This window comes from Manihot esculenta, chromosome 3 (genome assembly GCF_001659605.2).
Source record: "Manihot esculenta cultivar AM560-2 chromosome 3, M.esculenta_v8, whole genome shotgun sequence".
Lineage (NCBI taxonomy): Eukaryota > Viridiplantae > Streptophyta > Magnoliopsida > Malpighiales > Euphorbiaceae > Manihot > Manihot esculenta.
In genome coordinates this window covers 5,238,700-5,258,324 of record NC_035163.2, presented here as the reverse complement: position 1 = coordinate 5,258,324, position 19,625 = coordinate 5,238,700, and the positions used below count along the sequence as shown (strand labels likewise).

The 19,625-nt window shown below is 35.3% G+C and overlaps 1 protein-coding gene across 4 annotated transcripts; it reads left to right on the top strand.

Moving 5' to 3' along the window:
* The first annotated feature begins 924 nt into the window (after window positions 1–924).
* On the top strand, window positions 925–6,997 carry LOC110612187 (guanine nucleotide-binding protein alpha-1 subunit). Of its 4 annotated transcripts, none has more exons than XM_021752891.2 (14): window positions 925–1,431; window positions 2,425–2,619; window positions 2,754–2,826; window positions 3,564–3,601; window positions 3,684–3,773; window positions 3,916–3,968; window positions 4,176–4,335; window positions 4,503–4,604; window positions 4,865–4,920; window positions 5,159–5,293; window positions 5,792–5,885; window positions 6,016–6,075; window positions 6,160–6,239; window positions 6,490–6,997. In XM_021752891.2, exons 2-14 carry the CDS (start codon window positions 2,533–2,535, stop codon window positions 6,665–6,667), a joined length of 1,206 nt encoding a protein of 401 aa, XP_021608583.1. In that variant the 5' UTR covers window positions 925–1,431; window positions 2,425–2,532; the 3' UTR covers window positions 6,668–6,997. The 4 variants fall into 4 exon arrangements, with proteins under 4 accessions (XP_021608583.1, XP_021608585.1, XP_043811285.1 ...); XM_021752893.2 differs by having other exon boundaries at window positions 931–1,431; window positions 3,916–3,993; window positions 4,228–4,335; XM_021752892.2 differs by lacking the exon at window positions 925–1,431 and adding an exon at window positions 1,445–1,558.
* The last annotated feature ends 12,628 nt before the right edge of the window (window positions 6,998–19,625 follow it).

The following is a 19,625-nucleotide window of genomic DNA, read 5'->3' as shown; positions in this document are numbered from 1 at the left end:
ACCAAGGAATATAAAAGTGATTTTCTCCTTAATTTACCATTACACTATTAATTCATAGATTAAATAAATTATTTATAAATATTAAAATATAAGTTTTTAAATATAAAATTTTAGTATTTATATCATTTAAAGCTTACTTTTTTTTTATCATATAATAGAATTACATACAAAGTCCAAATGGATAGTTGGATACATGCAATCAACCCAAACTATTACAGAAAATAAATCATTCTACCAAAGCTGAAAATAGCTCAAAACCAAAACCAAAACTTAGTCTAATAACTCAAAAAAAGAATTATGGTATCATCAATACCAATCTTGTTCAAGACCAAAACAAGACAACCGAGTTTGCTTAAGACCAAAACTCAAGTACCCAATTCTCATAATTAATAAATAGAAACTTTTAGAATAGAAGTTCAAGAAGCTAAGTGGATGGAAGCCAAGGGAATAAATTAGATTAAAACTAATCCTACCCGATCCATTCCAAAACCAAACAGTTTTAATATCAATAATCGAAATCGAAAATAAAAAAAGTGATAATATGTATTTTCAACTTGATATAACTATAAAATAGTTTTAAGGAGGTATCTTGCACTCCAACATTAAATTATTCATCATATTTCATTACTTTTAATAGCATTCGGTTCAAAAAAAGCTGAAAAACAACTCATACAAACTAAAATAACAACACTTCATACCACTCGTAAGATCTAGAAAATAAATAATTCCATGCACATCCAAAGTAAAATTTGATAAAAAAAAACACAATAAAATTTCATGGAGGAGGAAAAAGAAATTCGCCATGAGTAAGGATAGGTCCCTCTACCACTAGATAGAGAAGCCCCAACCTTACAAAACCTAAATTGCACTTTCTTTCACTCCTGCTTATCTTTCATTGTCTTTCAAACTCAACATTGAATAAGGGTTTTTCTTTTTTTTTTTTTGCCAAAGAATAAGGGAATTTATTTAAAGCTTAATCAACCTTGCATATTTTAACCAGTAGCATGATATGGTCTTCCCAAGAAAAGATTTCCCCATGTATGCACTAATTATACAGAAGCCAACCCTACACATTTCCATCAATAATGCCTACATTTCATCTTTCTTATTTATTTAACCAATTAATTTAATTTTAATTTATTCTCTCCCTCTCTTGAACTTTGACCAGAAGAAGAAAGAAGTACAAGCAACAAAGAGAGAGAATTGGCCTTGCTTGCAGCTTTCGGCGCTCTTTCTTTCTCTTTCCTTCCTTTCAGATTTGGCATTCCCAAACTATTTTTTATTTTACTTAATCAATTCTATATTTGTTTATATTTAAGAACATTTATGTTCCTAAAATACCCACAACGGACCCGCCGGTCACTCCCCTCTAGTCTTTTCTACTAAGCTAATCACCAAATCAGTACCTGGACTACTTTCTTTTGCTACCAGGTAACTTTCTTCAAGCTCACTCTTTTGCTTTGCATTTGCTCAATTTTCTCTTTTTAGATCTTTCTCTTTTCTGGGTTCCATTTTGTTGATGGATCTTTTTACAGCTCTTAAAGTTGCCGATCAACAGGTTTTTTGCTTTTTTGTAATTGATTTGCTTCTGGGTTTGTTTTATAATTGCTTTATTTTATTTTATTTGCTGCTTTCCTGATTTTAAATTTAATGGGTATTGAATTCTTAATCTGCTTTAATTCTTTTAAATATATAAATTTTCTCTTCTCAAACTTATACTTTCTGGTGGGTGCCTTCGAATTGAGCAGTAAATTATACTTTTAGGATGTTGTGTTTATTGACTGCTTGAATTTGTAAAAATTTAGTTGATTAATCCAAGACTCTGTTAAAGGTTGCTGTTTAATGGTTAAGGACAATAAGTAGCTCAGGCAAAACATAGTTTACACTTGCAGAACAGACACAGCTTATTTATTGTCTGCATCAGTGGCAGATACATTTCTGGGCATTCATATACTTCTTAATTATCTCAACAGCATCTGTCTTGGTTGATGGAGTAACTTTAATTCACAAAAAAGGCTTGTATTGTCTAACTCCTGTGCATGGACTTTGATCAATTCAAGCTCAATTAGCATACACATTTATTTGAAATCATAATGTACTAGCCATGTGACCAGAAATTTCCAGTCTGCCAAGTTGTTTTGACCCACATGATGCTGCAAGTAAATCAAGTACAAGGTTTAATGTTCAAGGAGAAAAGAGGGCTTTCTTGTGTTGACTACAACTCATCAAAAGTTAATTTTGGAACTGTCTTTTGCCTAATTTGTTCTTCATTTTGCTAGTACTCAATTTGGAATAATATTGCATTTTAAACAAAAATGTCAGACATGTCTTCATTTTCTGACGGTGATAAAGCATATTAAGTTTTGAACTTTTTTCTTTCTTTCTTTTGAGGAAGATGTATTTAATCTGTAATCTCTTCTGTAGGTCTGTGGCATCGTTTTTGGGTTAAGTTAACCACAGAATGAACGGTCTTTATAGAAGGGAATCAAAGATTTTCTTGACAACTAGTTGAGGCTGATCATTGGTTTGTCTATGCTGCCTATTGTAATACATAATATGGGCTCACTCTGCAGTAAACAGCGTCGTTACAAAGAAGCAGATGCTGAGGAGAGTGCACAGGTGAATTGCCCTTCTATTCAGTGCTACAGAAGCAACATTGAATTATTTAATATGTAATGATAATTATCCTTTATTTCTTACTTCTCTTATAACCTTTAGGCGTCAAATTGATGTTTAATGGATGAAATTTCTAGGCTGCAGAAATTGAAAGGCGAATTGAACAAGAAACAAAGGCTGAAAAGCATATCCAGAAACTCCTACTTCTTGGTACTCACAATTCCATGTTGCCTCTAATTGCAATAATTGTTTGACAACTATAAGTTAGCAGTTTGCTAAGGTTGCAGACCTGAACTGAAATGGTTAACAGCACTGGCAAAGTGGGGCACTGTTCATGATTCTGTGGAGGAGTTTCTTCTCACATTTAAAGGAACAATAATTATGAATTCAATCATTTTTACTTGATTTTTTATTGGATAGTGCTTGCGCAATTTATTGGATAGTGCGCAATGTTAACTGAGGAATGAAACATGAATTCATTGGTTGGATTGGAGGAAACTATTTTTTGCTTGTCTTTTAATTTCCATATTGTAGGGCAGCGGATAGAGATAATACGAGGTTAATTGATGTTCTTAAATTCTTTTTACTGCTCTCCTTCAGTTTACTTCTTGTGTGCTTCTGCCTTCACTGATAATAATCCCAATTTACTGTCAGTTTAATAACTTACAAATACATAGTTTCCATTTTGTGATTCTTGATGACAACTTAAAGGGCTTGTGATTGTGGATGTAAGCCTGCACATTCAAGTTTAGAATTTTTACTCCTAAAACTTCAGTTCTACCTATTTGGAATTTAGTATTATGGTGCTTGTATACTGCTTTCTTTATTTTTTCTTTTGAGCAGCTCTTTCAAACAGTCGATGTCTTTTCCATTCCCATTTCCTATTTATCTTGGTTTTTCATTTTTCGGTTGTTTTAACATGCCGTGTTCAACCTTCCATGATCAAGGAGCTGGAGACTCTGGGAAGTCCACAATATTTAAGCAGGTAAATATGACATAAGCTTAGTTACTTATTTGATTGCTGACAATTTACTTGTATGCATTTCTTATGCATGGTTTGTTTGCAGATAAAACTTTTGTTTCAAAGTGGCTTTGATGAGTCTGAATTGAAGAGCTACATACCAGTCATCCATGCCAATGTCTATCAGGCAATAAAAGTATGCAATACTTGAAAGGGTGTGTTGGTTATTTCCCTTTTTGCATAGTAAAGAATATGTAGAGTCAGCCATGATGGCAAAAATTTTGAATTGTGAAATTTGTGAACTTTATATTGAAAGCACGGCCAATGTGTGTGTACAGATATTGCACGATGGATCGAAGGAATTGGCCCAAAATGAAACAGATCCCTCAAAGTATGTGATATCCAGTGAAAATAAGGTTTGAATTCACCATTTCAATGTCTACTACACTGCTTCGAGTGATATTCTCCTTTTGATTTGTTTAGCAATAATTTTATAGAAATGCAGTGTTATCAGTTATGACTTGTGTAACATGAATTGTTTGAATAGAAATTTTGGCAAATTTGCTGGATTTTGTTGTTTTTTTGGGAAATCTTGCAGAGTTCTGTGTCAAGAGGATTTGCTGTTAAAATATATTCTCATTGTGCACCAGGACATTGGAGAGAAGTTTTCAGAAATTGGAGGCAGGTTAAATTATCCATGTCTTACCAGAGATCTTGCACAGGAGATTGAAACTTTATGGAAAGATGCTGCAATTCAGGTAGCTTGTTTATTTTATAAAAGGCATGTACTAGAGATGATTCTCTAGTTTCTCTTATTTCTTTAGATTTTGATGTTTATTTTCCTTACCGGATAATTTAAATTAAGCTTCTCGATTGTAGTTTCTAATGAAGCAATTTTAGTATTAATTGTACCCTGTGCTTCTAGGAAACATATGCCCGGGGTAATGAGCTTCAAGTTCCAGACTGTGCCCATTATTTCATGGAAAATTTGCAAAGATTGTCTGACGCAAATTATATTCCAACTAAGGTATATAGAATTCTTTCTGTTTTGCTTATTCCTCCCGTGTTATGATAATCCATATCCCATTTTGAAATAGCCATTTAGTCTGCGTGCTGGTTGCATCTGAGCGTTTTGAATACTGATTAGGTCTTGCAGAATATACTTCATATTGGTGATTTTCCTTCAAGTTATAGCATTTTAGCTTCTGTTGGCAACTCAATCTGATTTTTTTTTTTTTTTGTATAGATAATTTCATTTCTTTTTCTTATTTATATTTGATATTGCAGGAAGATATTCTATATGCAAGAGTTCGTACAACTGGTGTTGTAGAGATCCAGTTCAGGTGAATGAAAACTTTTTGGTGTTTACTTTTCCCTGTATGCAATTTGATTATTTTTGAGTTTTGGACTTGTACTGTTTTGAAACCAATAAACTGTAACTTGGCTGGATTATACGATTTCCTGCACATCCATCATTATAAATGAGCAGTATTCTCATTTATCTAAAGCCTACAAGTCCCTTATACGTGCATGACGATATTAGATTGTTCAATTAACTCACGGACTCTATTACTTCAACAGCCCTGTTGGAGAGAACAAGAAAAGCGGTGAAGTTTATAGACTTTTTGATGTTGGTGGCCAGAGAAATGAGAGGCGGAAATGGATCCATCTGTTTGAAGGAGTTACAGCTGTAATTTTTTGTGCTGCTATTAGCGAGTAAGATCACCTGTCATCATCTGCAGAATATTGAACCTCATTTTGTTTAATTATAAAATTTTCCTTTTAATGGAAAAACATTCAACTCTTTACTGTGTTGGCTTTTATCATTCTGAGGATAGTTTTTCTTTGTTCTTTTGCATGCCAGAGTTTTTAAGTTACCCTGTTGAGAGCATTTGACTATTATTTTTACCATAAATAAGGATTTGATTGAAGTGGTTTCAACTTCCATTAGAATATCCTACTTGTTAGTATAAAAAGATATTGCTAAAAATATAATTCGTGCAATAATCGTCTCTATTTTGCATTAAAAGTTATTCCTTCAGTTGGGTGGCTACCATCACTCGCTCAGAGCAGCAGTGATTGTTTCAATTTGTGCCATTTCCACTGGAGCGGGCACAACTCATTTGCAGTTATCTGTTAACATGTGACTGAACATATATAGCACAAGAGCATATGTTGATCGGAAAGGCATTGAATTGGTAATTTGTGTATCAGGTATGATCAGACACTTTTTGAGGATGAAAACAAGAATCGTATGGTAGAGACTAAGGAGCTTTTTGAATGGGTCCTGAAGCAGCCATGTTTTGAGGTTTTCTTTTATGTCATTTCTCTCGTTTTTTAGGTTTCTCGTTTTCTTTTATATGACATATATTATGATAAGGTTCTAAAGTTGGCAAATCTTTACTTTGTTTTCTAATTTTTTGGATTATTGTATGCAGAAAACATCCTTTATGCTGTTTCTCAACAAATTTGATATATTTGAAAAGAAGGTTCTAAAAGTAAGAGCTAATAAGACAGTTCATTTCGCAAAGTAATTTGCAAATTAGCATTAGTTTGGATCTTTGATATTCAACATTGTATAGGTGCCATTGAGCGTATGCGAGTGGTTCAAGGATTATCAGCCAGTTTCAACTGGAAAACAAGAGATCGAGCATGCATACGAGTAAGTATTTTCACATGCATAAATATTCCTGTAATTCCTTCGGAAAAAAGAGATATGAACTCATCGAATAGATAAGAAAAAGCCGAGTGGTTCTCTTGCCAACTTCTGATCACATGCTTTTTCGCAGTCTTTAAATTAGTTAATGGTTAGTTGCTTCTTCAATTATGCTTGTTCTCAATGAATTTTCTGAAACTTTTCTTGGTTCCAGAGACGCCCTGACCATTACTGTTGATCTTTTTTCTTTTTTCAGATTTGTCAAGAAGAAGTTTGAAGAGCTGTATTATCAAAGCACAACCCCAGATCGTGTGGATCGAGTGTTTAAAACATATAGAACCACTGCCCTTGATCAGAAACTTGTGAAGAAAACTTTCAAGCTTGTAGATGAGACGTTAAGACGAAGAAATCTCTTGGAAGCTGGCTTGTTGTGACCAAGAAGGATGATTTACTTCAAAATGAATGTTCATAGTTGGAAGAAATCAAATATTTTGAAAATGAAAAGTTGGAAGAAACTGAAACAACCTCCATCCGATGACTGCTGGCATCAGGATTTTGCAGGCTAAAAATTTTGAATGTTCATTTGGTTTTTACACACTTGGCAAGAAAAATACTTTTCCCCCATGATTTTCTTTGACTGGTGAATTGTCTTTACTCTTGGCTAAAAGGTTCCCCAGAGTATCTGTTTACTTGCCGTTTCTGTTTTCTTCCTGAGTGGGGATTGAATAGAACATATCAAAGTAACCTCATTTATATTCTTTCTATCCCAACACAGATCATCATCATTTTTTCTTCTTATTAAAGAATTTAATTTAATTCATTCAATTTTTTTATTCTAATTTTCTTATTTGAATTAAAAAAATTTATTTTCTTATTTTTAATGATTGATTTAATTTTTTTCTTATAAAATAAGTATTTTTAGAAAAAAAAAATCATATATACATTAGCTATTTATTGGGTTGTTTTTTGAGATGCTATGATAAACTATTTCAGCGTTGGGAAAATTCATTTTTAAGTCCCTTAACTTTTTTATTTTGGTTATTGGGTCCCCTATGCAATTCTTTTAATTGGATCTTTAACCATTTATTTTATCTGGTAGTGTTAATATATACTCTACTCATATTATTTTATTAAAATTAAATAGCTCTAATAAAAAATTATTTAAAATTATGTATATTTTTATGGCATACAAGAGTAATATACTTCTTTAAGTATTGTATGAGTTCTCATTTGAAGTTTAATATAATAAAAATTCCAAAATTGGATTTAATTTTATTCTCTCCTCAAGGTTACTGATTTTTTATGGGGTTTTAATTTTATTCCTAGTTTAAAAAATTATTAAAGAAATATGAGAGATTCGCTATTTAATTTTCGAATATTTCTATTATTAATTAGTTTCTATATTTTTAGAAATTTATTAAAATGTTCTTATTTTTTATCTCCGTCAATAAAATAGTCTTTCTATTCATTGTCTTTCCATCATCTTTTCTATTAAAAATAAATAAAAAATAAGAAAAAAAATTTTTAAAACCTAATTTTATCTTCAGATAAAACCCTTTATTTAATTTTGACTATTATTATTATTAATTTTGTATTTTCAGAAATCTATTAAAAATTTTTTATCTTTTTTAAAATTTTTTAAAATATTATTATCTTTATTTTTTGTCAATAAAATAGTCTTTTCTTCTTTTCAAAGAAAAAAGAGGAGTCGTCCAGAAAAAAAAAAAGAAGTAATTTCTTTAATAATTTTTTATGAAATTTTAAATTAAAAAATTTTAATTATTTTAGTTTAATTTTAATTAAAAAAATTAATAAAATCAAATCAAACCGATTAATTATAATAGTATATTATTCTTAATAATATAAGAATTATTTTAATTATTTTAATTTGATTTTATTAAAAAAATTAATAATATCAAATCAAATTGATTAATTATAATAACAAAAATAATATAAGAATAATATAAAAAGATTAGAATATAATTAAAATTGAAATATTTCACTTAAATTTTAAAATATTAAAAATAAAGTATAAAAAGTAAAAATTGAATCGATGAAATTGAGCTAAATCAAACAATTCAAATCAAATTGATTTCTGCCGATTTGATTCGATTTTTACGGATATTAAATTTTTAATTTTCAATTTATTTGGTTCAGTTTGATTTTTATTTTTAAAAATTTTAATTATTTCAATTCAGTTCGATTTTAATCAGAAAAATTGATAAAGTTAAACCGAATCGATTAATGACAATAGTATATTATTTTTTATAATATATATAGATTAAATCATAATCAAAGTTGAAAAACTAATTAAATTTTAGAATACTAAAAATCAAGTATATAAAATAAAAAGTCTATTAAAAAGACTATAACCGATCAAATAGAATCGAATCGAATCAGATCGGATCAATCTAAATTGATTTTTGCTCAAAATTGATTCAGTTTGATTTTTATAAATACTAAAATTTCAGTTTTTATTTATTTGATTCGATTTTTATTTTAATAAATTTAGTTATTTCAGTTGGATTTTAAATATAATAATAATAAAATTTAACCGATAAATGATAATAATATATTATTTTTTATAATATATAAAATCAGTCTATAATTAAAATTAAAATATTTTAATTAAATTTTAAATATTAAAATTAAGTATAAAAAATAAAAAATTTATTGAAAAACTCAACCGATCAAATAAAAATAAATTAAACAGAATCAGATTGGTTCGATTTAAATTAATTTTTATGAAAAATCAATTCGATTTGATCTTTACTGTCACTAAAATTTCAGTGTTAAATTTTGAGTTTATTCAATTTAATTTTACCTGTACTTTAAAATATATGATTTTAAATTAGTTTCTATAATTTTTTTAATTTTATCTTATATTTTAAAAATAATTAATTTAAATCTATATTTTTAACTTTTTAAAAATTATACCTAACTATTAAAATTTTTATTAATCCACTAATAAAAATATCATATCATTGACATATTACTTTTACATTATTATCGTATTATTATAATATAATATAAAATAATTATAAAAAAATTTAATATTTTATAATTATTTATAATTTTACTATATATTTTAAAATAGTCAATTTAATCATATACTTTAAAAATTTTAGTCAATTACATTTAATTGTTAAAAAAATCATTATTATTAGATTAATAGTTATTTTAACAGTTTGGTATAATTAATGAAAATTTTAAAAATATAAAATTAAATTAACTAATTTTAAAGTATAAAGTAGAATTATAAAAATTATAAAATATAGAAATTTTTTAACGACTATAATAATGTGGCGGTAATATGATATTTATATTAGTGGATTAATGAAAATTTTAATGGTTAAGTATAATTTTTTTAAAAAAATAAAAATATAGATTTAAATTAACTATTTTTAAAATATAAAATAAAATTATAAAATATAGAATTTTTTTAAAATTAATTTAAAAAATTTTAATAATAACACATAATAATAATGTAAAGCACACCATTGGTATTCAAATACATGTTGTCCACTGCCACCACCACTTGTCCTTTCATTTCATTTCATTTCATGTGAATTCTAATTTTGATAATAAATTGAACTTTGACAAATAATAATAATAATTTGATAAATTGAAGCATTGGTCGGTGGCGGTAAGGACAAAAGATTTTGATTATCACGTGTGGTCGGCAATCAACTCGTCAATAAAATAGTACAGTTTCGTCTTATTTATTTTTGACTAAAAATATAAAATTTTTAATTTTAGACTGATTTTTTTTTCATTGTACTTTTAAGAAAATAATTTGAATTCTTAAATTGAATTTTCTAAACCAATTTAAATAAAAAGTTAAAATTGAAAAGTAAAATTGATCATTTAGCTAAGTGAAATTGAGACATTTGTTTTCTATTTAGTTTTGGCATTTTTATTATTAGATAATTGTATTTTAAAAAGTTTGATAATCAATTTATATTTTAAAATTACTCGATTATTACAAATTTAAAATGTTTATATATTTTATAAAAATTAAATTTTTTATTGTTTCTGTTAAAAAAATTATCTGCTTTAAATATATATATATTATTCAATCTATATGTTAACTTTATGTAATATTTAGTTTCTTTGAGATTAAATAGTCATATTATTTAATATTAAAATAAAATTAAAAATTAATTTTTTATAAAATAATTAAATAATTTAATTTAAAAAATATAAATTTAATTTAATTAACTAAAATAAAAATAAAAATAAAAATAAATCAACGAATTTTTTTAAAATAAAAAATCTAATATTAATTCTCCTTTGTATTTGATATAATATAATAATTGCTCAAAATAAGTTATTAATTGTGACTATAGGATAAACTACGTAGCAAGAGTTTAATAAACTGACGCACAATCGCAAAAGTCTCGTATATAGAAATGAAAATCAGAATACCGTAACACTCGGTACTTCATCAAGATTTACCCTTTCCTGAATAGGTCGAGTATTCATGAAAAAGTACCGTTAGCAAATATAATCTAGTCGATTTCTATATGCCTACAATCGCATGATCTTTTATCCACTAGTCAATGTTAATCGGATTTTCAAGATATGTGATAACTAACTCTATCTTCTTACAAAATATAAACAAATGTGCACAGAATTCAAAGTTCTCATTCCTACACACTCATTTTAAACGCAAAACAATTTATTACATTCACCCATTCTAGCAATTCATTGACTTGAGCGTCAGAATGGCTGCCTATAGGTGTCAACCACCTCATTCTTTCTCTTTTGCAGATTGACTAATTGCAATTCAGCTCTATTTTCAATCATATCATTTGGTTCCATCGGCAAGATCGCCATTGAATTGTTTCTATTAATTGGGATTAAATCTGGCTTTCTAAATTACTTTTTCCTAAAAAAATATTTTTCTTTGTTTTTCAAATGGTTGATACTACACGAGTTGCTGCTAAGTCCGCTGCCAACAAGGGGTTATTATCTCTTCCACCCCTAGCAGTGGGTAGAAAACTCCATCCATGGTCAATGAGGTGGAGCTTAACAACTTGAATAATCAATAAATGCTCCAATACATTAAAAAGCTGTAGGCAAGTCTCGAACAATACAAAAATCAGGAGGAGGCCTTATTTATGACTCCTAAAATAAGGGAGGAAGCTTCCATTGAGACCCAAAAAACTCGGATAGAAGCGATTCAAACTCAATCCAAAAGGAAGGCCAAGCTGGAGGACGAAGAGTCATTGGATGAGGCTCCAAAAGATGTTAACTGGAAGCTGGTCCGTGTTGTGCAAAGGTACCAAAAGGAGTAGGATGAGGACTATGGCCTAACTATGCCTTGCTCCTGTCAGAGAAAATCCTTGCAGAAACCTTCCCTTCCAAATTCAAGGTGTCAAGTTTGGATAAATATGACGGAGCAGTAGACCCCAGGAGCCACCTGACAATCTTCAGAACAACAATGTAGTTTCAGAACTTCAATGATTTTGTGTTGTGCCGAGTATTTTCATCTATACTCACAGGTTTGGCTCAGAAACGGTACCAACATCTGAGTCCAGGTTCTATTCAAAATTTTACTCAGTTTGCTATGATGTTTAAATATAGATTTATCACCTGTATACTTCCTAAAAAACTCTCCTCAAACTTGCAGAAAATTCGCTAAAGAGATGGTGAGTTTTAAGGAGCTTCATCTCACGTTTCAATACTGAAACAATATAGGTAGAAGAGCTAAATCATGAAATAGCATGCAAGATGTTGAAAAAGAAAACTCGCAACATCAAGTTCATGGACTCCTTGATTAAGAACCCTGCTGCTATCTATCAACAGCTAATGGATAAGGCTCAGAAGTACATAAGGATGGATGATAAAGTCCAGATGCTGAGGGAAGATAAGATGACGAGTCAAAACAAGACCCAAAAGCCAGAAAGGCGAGGGTATGAAGGAGACCGCAAGAATTATTCAGTGTTCTGAGGAAGGGACGACCGAGGTAAGTACAAGAGTTATACACAGTTGAATGACTCACAGACACACATTTTAATATGGATCAGGAAAAAAGATACGAAGGTCAAATAACCCTTCAAGCTCAATCCTAAGAAAGTCCACAGATGGGAAAGGAGCAAGTACTGTCGTTTTCACAAAGATATAGGCATACAACAGAGAAATGCTGACAGGTAAAATATGAAATTGAGAGATTGATAAGGGACAATATGCTTTGAAAGTTCGTAAGAAAATATAGAGAAAAAATGAGACTCGAGCCTGAGGTAAGAACTCCTAAGAACACCACTGACAGTGAACCAGTTGGGGCTATACATATGATCGCAAGTGGCCCTAATGATGGCAAGGGCAAGAACAAGCGTGTTGATGAGGATGTCTTATGTTTATTGTGAATTGTTTGTATTGTGACGCATTTCATTCGATCATATGTTTATTGAACTGTTTTTATGTTCTGTTCACTAGACTCTTGTAGCTTATCCCTTTCCCCTAACCCCAGGTTTGCAGGATCAGAGTTAGCTCGGAAAAGTCGGCTGAGTTGCTGGTATAGCATTTTGTAATAGTATAGATGTGGACACATATTATTTTATGGTTTTAGAAGTGTGCTTTGCCTTAGTTTTTGTCCTTGTAATCCATGTTTACATGATTCTTATGTAAAAGTTTTAATTATGAGTTATGTGTGAACTAAGCTTGAGGCATGTGATGTTTACCATACTAGAGTATTTGATGAGAGTTCTAGTATGGGTTTATGTTTTCAGTTTTGATGTATGCACAGGTCGAGCCTTAGTTCATGGGATGTTTATGTTTTTATTATATCTTGTGATCATATATGGGATTTTATCAGGTGTAACAGAATGTACAGTAGACTTGGTACGGGTTTCGGCGACCTTAAGTCGATCTGAACTCTAACGCCGATAGCAGTCCGGATTTTGGATCGTTACATTAAACATGACTGGTCGGCAGCGCAAGAAGGAAGAAAGCAAGGACACCATGCGCTCAACTCGAACAAACAAGCCACGTGATTCAGATCATGAAGACAACTGTCACTTTCGAATTTAAAGAATCGAAGACTAGTAAAGGGATCTCTGATGCTACATAAGACTCGCCCAAAGTAGGCAGTGAGTTGTCACCATTAGACTGGGCCGCGTAGTAAGGATCTGATAGACCAATACGCGATCCCACTCGTAGAAAGGAAGGCCTGGATAACCGTGGTACCCGGATGCAAAGAAAAAAATGAGATTCGGGCGCTTCAGGATAAGTCGGCCTTAGATTGGACAAGACTCGCCTTCATAACTTTAGGGCGAGGGTCCATATTGGTACTCACTCTCACCAGACTATTCCCTTAAAGTGGGAGGTCAAGGGTTCGAGCAGTGGGGGAGGCGACCTAATTCCCAGAGGAAGGAATTGGGCCAAATCCACTCGGGCTAGGGCGGGCCGTACTGGCTCCCCCGAGGGACAAATCCTGCCCGGAACCCGTGAGGGTGAAGGGATGTTAAGAGCTGCTCACAGTGGCTGGGCCCAGAGGTAGGTCACGGGCTGTGAGCGGTAACAGTGCCGTGCGAAAAGGGCCGGGCTGTTACAGCTACAATCTAGTAAATACCCTTCACGCCTTCGATCATGGGATTCCCAATCAATTAGCCGGTGAAAATCCCTTACCAATAATGTAACACCCGGCTAGAATCCGGCACCGGAATTCCTAATGTCTGGTGGAATCCGGGGTGTTGGGATTCTATATAAGGGTAGGAGTTGTGTTTTCTAAGGGTTAGGAGATGTTTTTAGGTTAAGGGAAGTGAGTGTTGAGTTGAAATGACCTAAGGCAGTTGAGCCAAGTTCGGCCGCCGAAAGTAAGTTCGGCCGCCGAAAGTGTTTGGCTTCCGAAGGGAAGTTCGGCCTCCGAATGTTGTATGGTCTTGCCTGTGATTGGGCAGCCGACGATGAGTTGGCCAGCCAAGCTGAGTCATGGCTTTTGACAGATGTTGGCCTCAGATTCTTGCCATGAATGAGCCACGTCTTCTATGACTCATCTGCAAGTGTTTTGAGCAGCTCATGCAGGAGTTTGCTCATTTACCAAGTTGTGAAGGTTTTGAAGCAAAAAGTGAGCTTTGGAGAGTTAGTGAGGGTGAAGAGAGTTGATCCGTTTTCCTTTGTTGAGAGCACTCACCAGGAGGTAAGTGATGTGTTGCCTATGTTTTTATATGTTTTCTGAAGGTTTTATGGGGGTTGTGAAGAGAGAGATGCATGTTTAGGTTTTCAATGGAAGGTTTGCGGATATATGCATGAATATATGATTATGTGTTATGTTTGTTTTGTTGTTTGGGGTTATTAGCTAGTTTTGGACCCCTGTGATCATATACATGAGTATATGTATGTTGAGGAGGTGACGTTTGCATGGTTTGAGCAGTTGAAGGAAAGGAGAAGATGGTTTGCCGTTGAAACTGAGTTCTGGATGAACTCAGGTTCGGCAGCCGAAAGTTCATTCGGCCGCCGAACCTCCTGCATGGTGACTTGGGCTTGCCCCCGAGTGGTTTTGCATGTTCGGCTCTGTTTGGGGGATTCGGCCGCCGAAGGTGCCGCCGAAGGTGCTTGAGTTTCGTCTCTGGAGAGGACATTCGGCCGCCGAACTTGCCGCCGAAAGTGTTCTGTCCAGCTTTTCTTTTGCATGCTTTGCATGGATAGTTGAGTGAGTTTAAGGGGAGTCTTGGGGAGTTTAAGAGAGTTATTTCTACGTTTGTTTGGTCCCTCATTTGAGTCCATTTGTATAGGTACAGACCAGAGGAACCAGAGAGAGCAGCAGTGAGTACTGCTCCAGAGGTAAACCTGCAGAGTCAGTCAGTCCAGATAGCCAGAGGTGAGTGGAACTAAACTTATGACTTTGAATTGAACCACAACCTGTTTTTAGCATATCTCATGCATCATGTTTGTGCCATAGGGTGATTGCATTAGTAGTCACGAATATGTTGCATTGCATTGTTATTTGGTAATGTGAGTGAATGTTGAATGATCCAATAGTCTCAGACAGGAAGACCAGGAGCCTTTGACTACGCCCTGGCACGTATAGCAAAGACCAGGAGCCTTTGACTACGCCCTGGCAGGTATATAGCAAAGTCCAGGAGCCTTTGACTACGCCCTGGCAATGGTAAGTTCACAGGTGTTATATACACATATACATATATGACAGGAAGACCAGGTGCTCGATTCTACGCCCTGGCACAGAGTTACTGGGACTATGTGGTGACAGGTTTACTCTTGATGTGGCTTGTCTGTGATATGGTGCATTCCATGAGATCATATTTTACTGAGATGTTTTACTGTTCTACTCACTGGGCTATAGAGCTCATCCCACTCCCTTAACCCCAGTTTTGCAGGTTCAGTGTACAGTGTACAGGGACAGTCCAGCAGAGTACAGAAAAAGGAAAGAGATCTGTAATAGCGTAGAGTGGACATGTAATATGAAAAAGATGTAATAGTTGTTGCTTGACCTAGTAATGTATGTTTTGTACATGATCTGTATATGTATATATGTTTTCCTGTATGTGAAAACCAGGCTTAACAGGTATGAATTAACCCATCTAGAGCAAGCTCTAGTTAGGGATACAGAGTACAGAGTACATGAGTACAGAATACAGAGATAGTGCATGCACAGGTTAAGCCTTGGTCCAGAAAAGAGTTTTATTTTCACTGAAAAAGTATGATCATGTATGAGGTTTATAGGTACACAGAGAGTATAGCAGGCTTGCTACGGGTTCTGGCGGCCTTAAGCCGACCTGAATCCTAGCGCCAGTGACGGTCCTTTTTGGGGTCGTTACAGATTGGTATCAAAGCCCTAGGTTCACATGATCGGACCTATAGAGACAGTGTTGGGCTCAGACAGGTTAGAAGTGGTCAAGCACAATAGGAAATCATGTCCACGAGGATAGGGTCTTGAGTCCTATCTGCTATGATATGCCATGAGTATTGTCTGTGTATGATTGATATGTGATGTTTATGTGCTAAAGTGGTATGTTATATGTTGTGTTTCCAGAGTAAAGATGCGAGGAACTCGTCGATCAGCTCGATTGACTGGAGTCCCACCAGAGAATGAGAGACCAGCTGCTCGTCCTCCTGCATTGCCAAGGGCAAGGTCTCAGAGATCTAGCAGGGAAGGTACGTCAATAGACCCTAGAAGGTCTGTCGACGAGAGCAGAAGAGGAACAGTGAGGGGAGAAAGATCAGAGGAAAGGAGGGAAGCTATGGAGATTGATCAGTCTGGAGATGACAGCATGGGTATAGGCAGTTTTGAGGAAGGTATGGGAGAGTCGCAGGGAGGTGCTCAGACCTCAGGTTTTGGTTATCCATCCTTGTTTCAAGAGCCAGAGTATCCGATGGAGGGGATGTCGGAGTACTCTCGATTTGACCCATATCCTACATACATGCCATATATGCCATATCCTCACTATTACCCATCATATCCACCATATCCGATGTATCCATCTTCCCCTACCCATCCAAGTGCAGCACACCTAGAGCCAAATGACCCAGTACTACCACCAGAACCAGTAGCCCCTGTTGTTGACAGACATGAACCTAGCTCATCTGGAGGTAAAGTCCAAATGACGGAGTACTTGAAATTGGATGCTCCGAAATACAACACGGGAGATGATCCATTTGATTACCTCAGAGCAGTTAGGATGATCACCAGCGAATTGGGAGCAGATGCTAGGAGAGCCATTGAGATGGCAGGTTTCACATTAAAATGCAGAAAAGCCAGAGAATGGTTTAAGAATTATGTGGAGCCTAGAATGGACAGCATGTCATGGGGAGAGTTCGCCAATGAGTTTGCAGGGTGGGCTTTTCCTGACAGTTCCAGAGAGATGAAGATAATTGAGTTTGAACAGTTGAGACAAACAGATGAGATGACTGTTGATGAGTTCACAGATAAGTTCTTAGATCTGCTTCAGTACGTGGGACAAGCCTATGATACTGATCAGAAGAAGGCGAGGAGATATACCATGAGACTTCATCCCAGGTATTCTTCTTTGATCCTTCCAGCAGAAAAGGAGAGTTTTCACTCTATTATAGATGCAGCTAGGAAGATGGAAGCGAGTGCTAAGAGTCAGAAACAGTTAAAGGCACAGGCTTCGGGTTCTAAGGCCCCCAGTTCAGGTTCAACCGGCAGTAAGAGATGGGATAGAGCGAGAGGAACAAGGAAAGGGTTCTGGAGTAAAGTCAAGTCAGGTCTGGGAATAGGTAGTGGCTCAAGCTCTGGCACAGCTCCAGTCTGCAGACGATGCGGAAAACCACATGGAGGAGTTTGTCGGTTGGGATCTTCAGCTTGTTTTCGATGTGGACAGGAAGGGCATATTGCTCGGGATTGTCCGCAGATGACTTTTGCACCATCCCAGCAGATGAGTTCTGGCAGTGTGGTACAGCCAGTTGTACGGCCAGCAGCTCCAGTCATGCCTCAGACTAGTGGCAGAGGTAGAGGGAGAGGGGTAGCCTCTACTTCAGCAGCAGGTTCCCGAGGTGGAAATCCGGTAGCCCCAGCACGGATTTTCACGGTGACACAGGAGGAGGCTAACACGTCGAACACAGTGGTGTCAGGTAATCTCATCATTGGGTGTTCATATGTGTATGCTTTGATGGACCCCGGTGCTTCTCATTCCTTTATTGCTTCGAGAGCCATAGAGCGATTGGGTTTGATCAGTTCTGAGTTAGAGTATCCTCTCTGGGTCAGTGGACCTAGATGTGACCCATCAGTGGCAGTGTCAGTCTGTCGTTTCAGTCCAGTATTCATAGAGGGTAGATGCCTTCCAGCTGACCTTGTGGTTCTAGACTTGACAGATTTTGATGTCATTCTAGGGATGGATTGGCTATCTGCATATGGTGCTACGTTGGACTGTCGAGAGAAGTTAGTGAGTCTCAGAGACCAGGATGGGTCAGAGTGTGTCTTCAGAGGAGACATGAGAGGTACACCCAGAGGTATGATTTCAGCCCTTCAGGCTCGTCGTTTGCTTAGGAGGGGTTGTCAGGGGTTTCTAGCTCATGTGAGAGAGCTAGACAGTCAGGTGAGGGAACCAGCCACAGTACCAGTAGTTCGAGAGTTTCTCGATGTGTTCCCAGACGATTTGCCAGGACTACCACCTGATAGGGAGATAGGGTTTGAAATTGAATTACTGCCAGGTACTAGACCTATCTCTATTCCTCCCTACAGGATGGCGCCAGCTGAGTTAACAGAGTTGAAAGAACAGTTGCAGGACTTGGTAGATAAGGGTTTCATCCGCCCTAGTACCTCACCTTGGGGTGCTCCAGTGCTTTTTGTCAGAAAGAAGGATGGATCCCTTAGACTTTGTATCGACTACAGACAGTTGAACAAGGTCACTATCAAAAATAGGTATCCTCTACCTAGGATTGATGATCTATTTGACCAGCTAGCTGGAGCAGGTTGTTTCTCGAAAATAGATCTGAGATCTGGGTATCATCAGTTAAGAGTCAGCGAGGCAGATGTGCCTAAGACAGCTTTTCGGACCAGATATGGGCATTATGAGTTCTTAGTGATGCCGTTCGGGTTGACTAACGCCCCTGCAGCATTTATGGATCTCATGAATAGAGTATTCAGTGAGTTTCTGGATCACTTTGTCATTGTGTTTATCGATGATATCTTAGTGTATTCCAGAGATGCAGAGGAGCATGCCCAGCATCTGAGAATCGTTTTGCAGACACTGAGAGAGCATGGTTTATATGCCAAGTTCTCAAAGTGTGAGTTTTGGTTACGGAGCATTGCCTTCTTGGGACATGTGGTATCAGCAGAGGGTATTGAGGTAGACCCCAAGAAGATAGAGGCTGTAGCTAACTGGCCCAGACCCACTACAGTGACTGAGATTAAAAACTTTCTGGGACTGGCAGGTTACTACAGGAGGTTCGTTCAGAACTTCTCAAAGATAGCAGCTCCTATGACCAAATTGACTCAGAAGAACCAGAAGTTTATCTGGTCAGACCAGTGTGAAGAGAGCTTTGAGGAGCTCAAGAGGAGATTGACAACAGCACCAGTGTTAGCTCTGCCTGTCAGTAATGAAGAGTTCACAGTGTTCTGTGATGCCTCTCGCGTGGGATTGGGTTGTGTATTGATGCAGCGTGATAGAGTAATAGCTTATGCTTCGAGACAATTGAAGAAGCACGAGTTGAATTACCCTACCCATGACCTCGAGATGGCAGCAGTTATCTTTGCACTTAAGATGTGGCGGCATTACCTCTACGGGGTTAAATGCGAGATCTTCACTGATCACAAGAGTTTACAGTACATCTTCAGTCAGAGAGAGCTGAATTTGAGGCAGCGGAGATGGGTAGAATTGCTTAGTGATTATGATTGTAAGATCCAGTATCATCCGGGTAAGGCGAATGTTGTCGCAGACGCCTTAAGCCGGAAGTCACTAGGCAGTT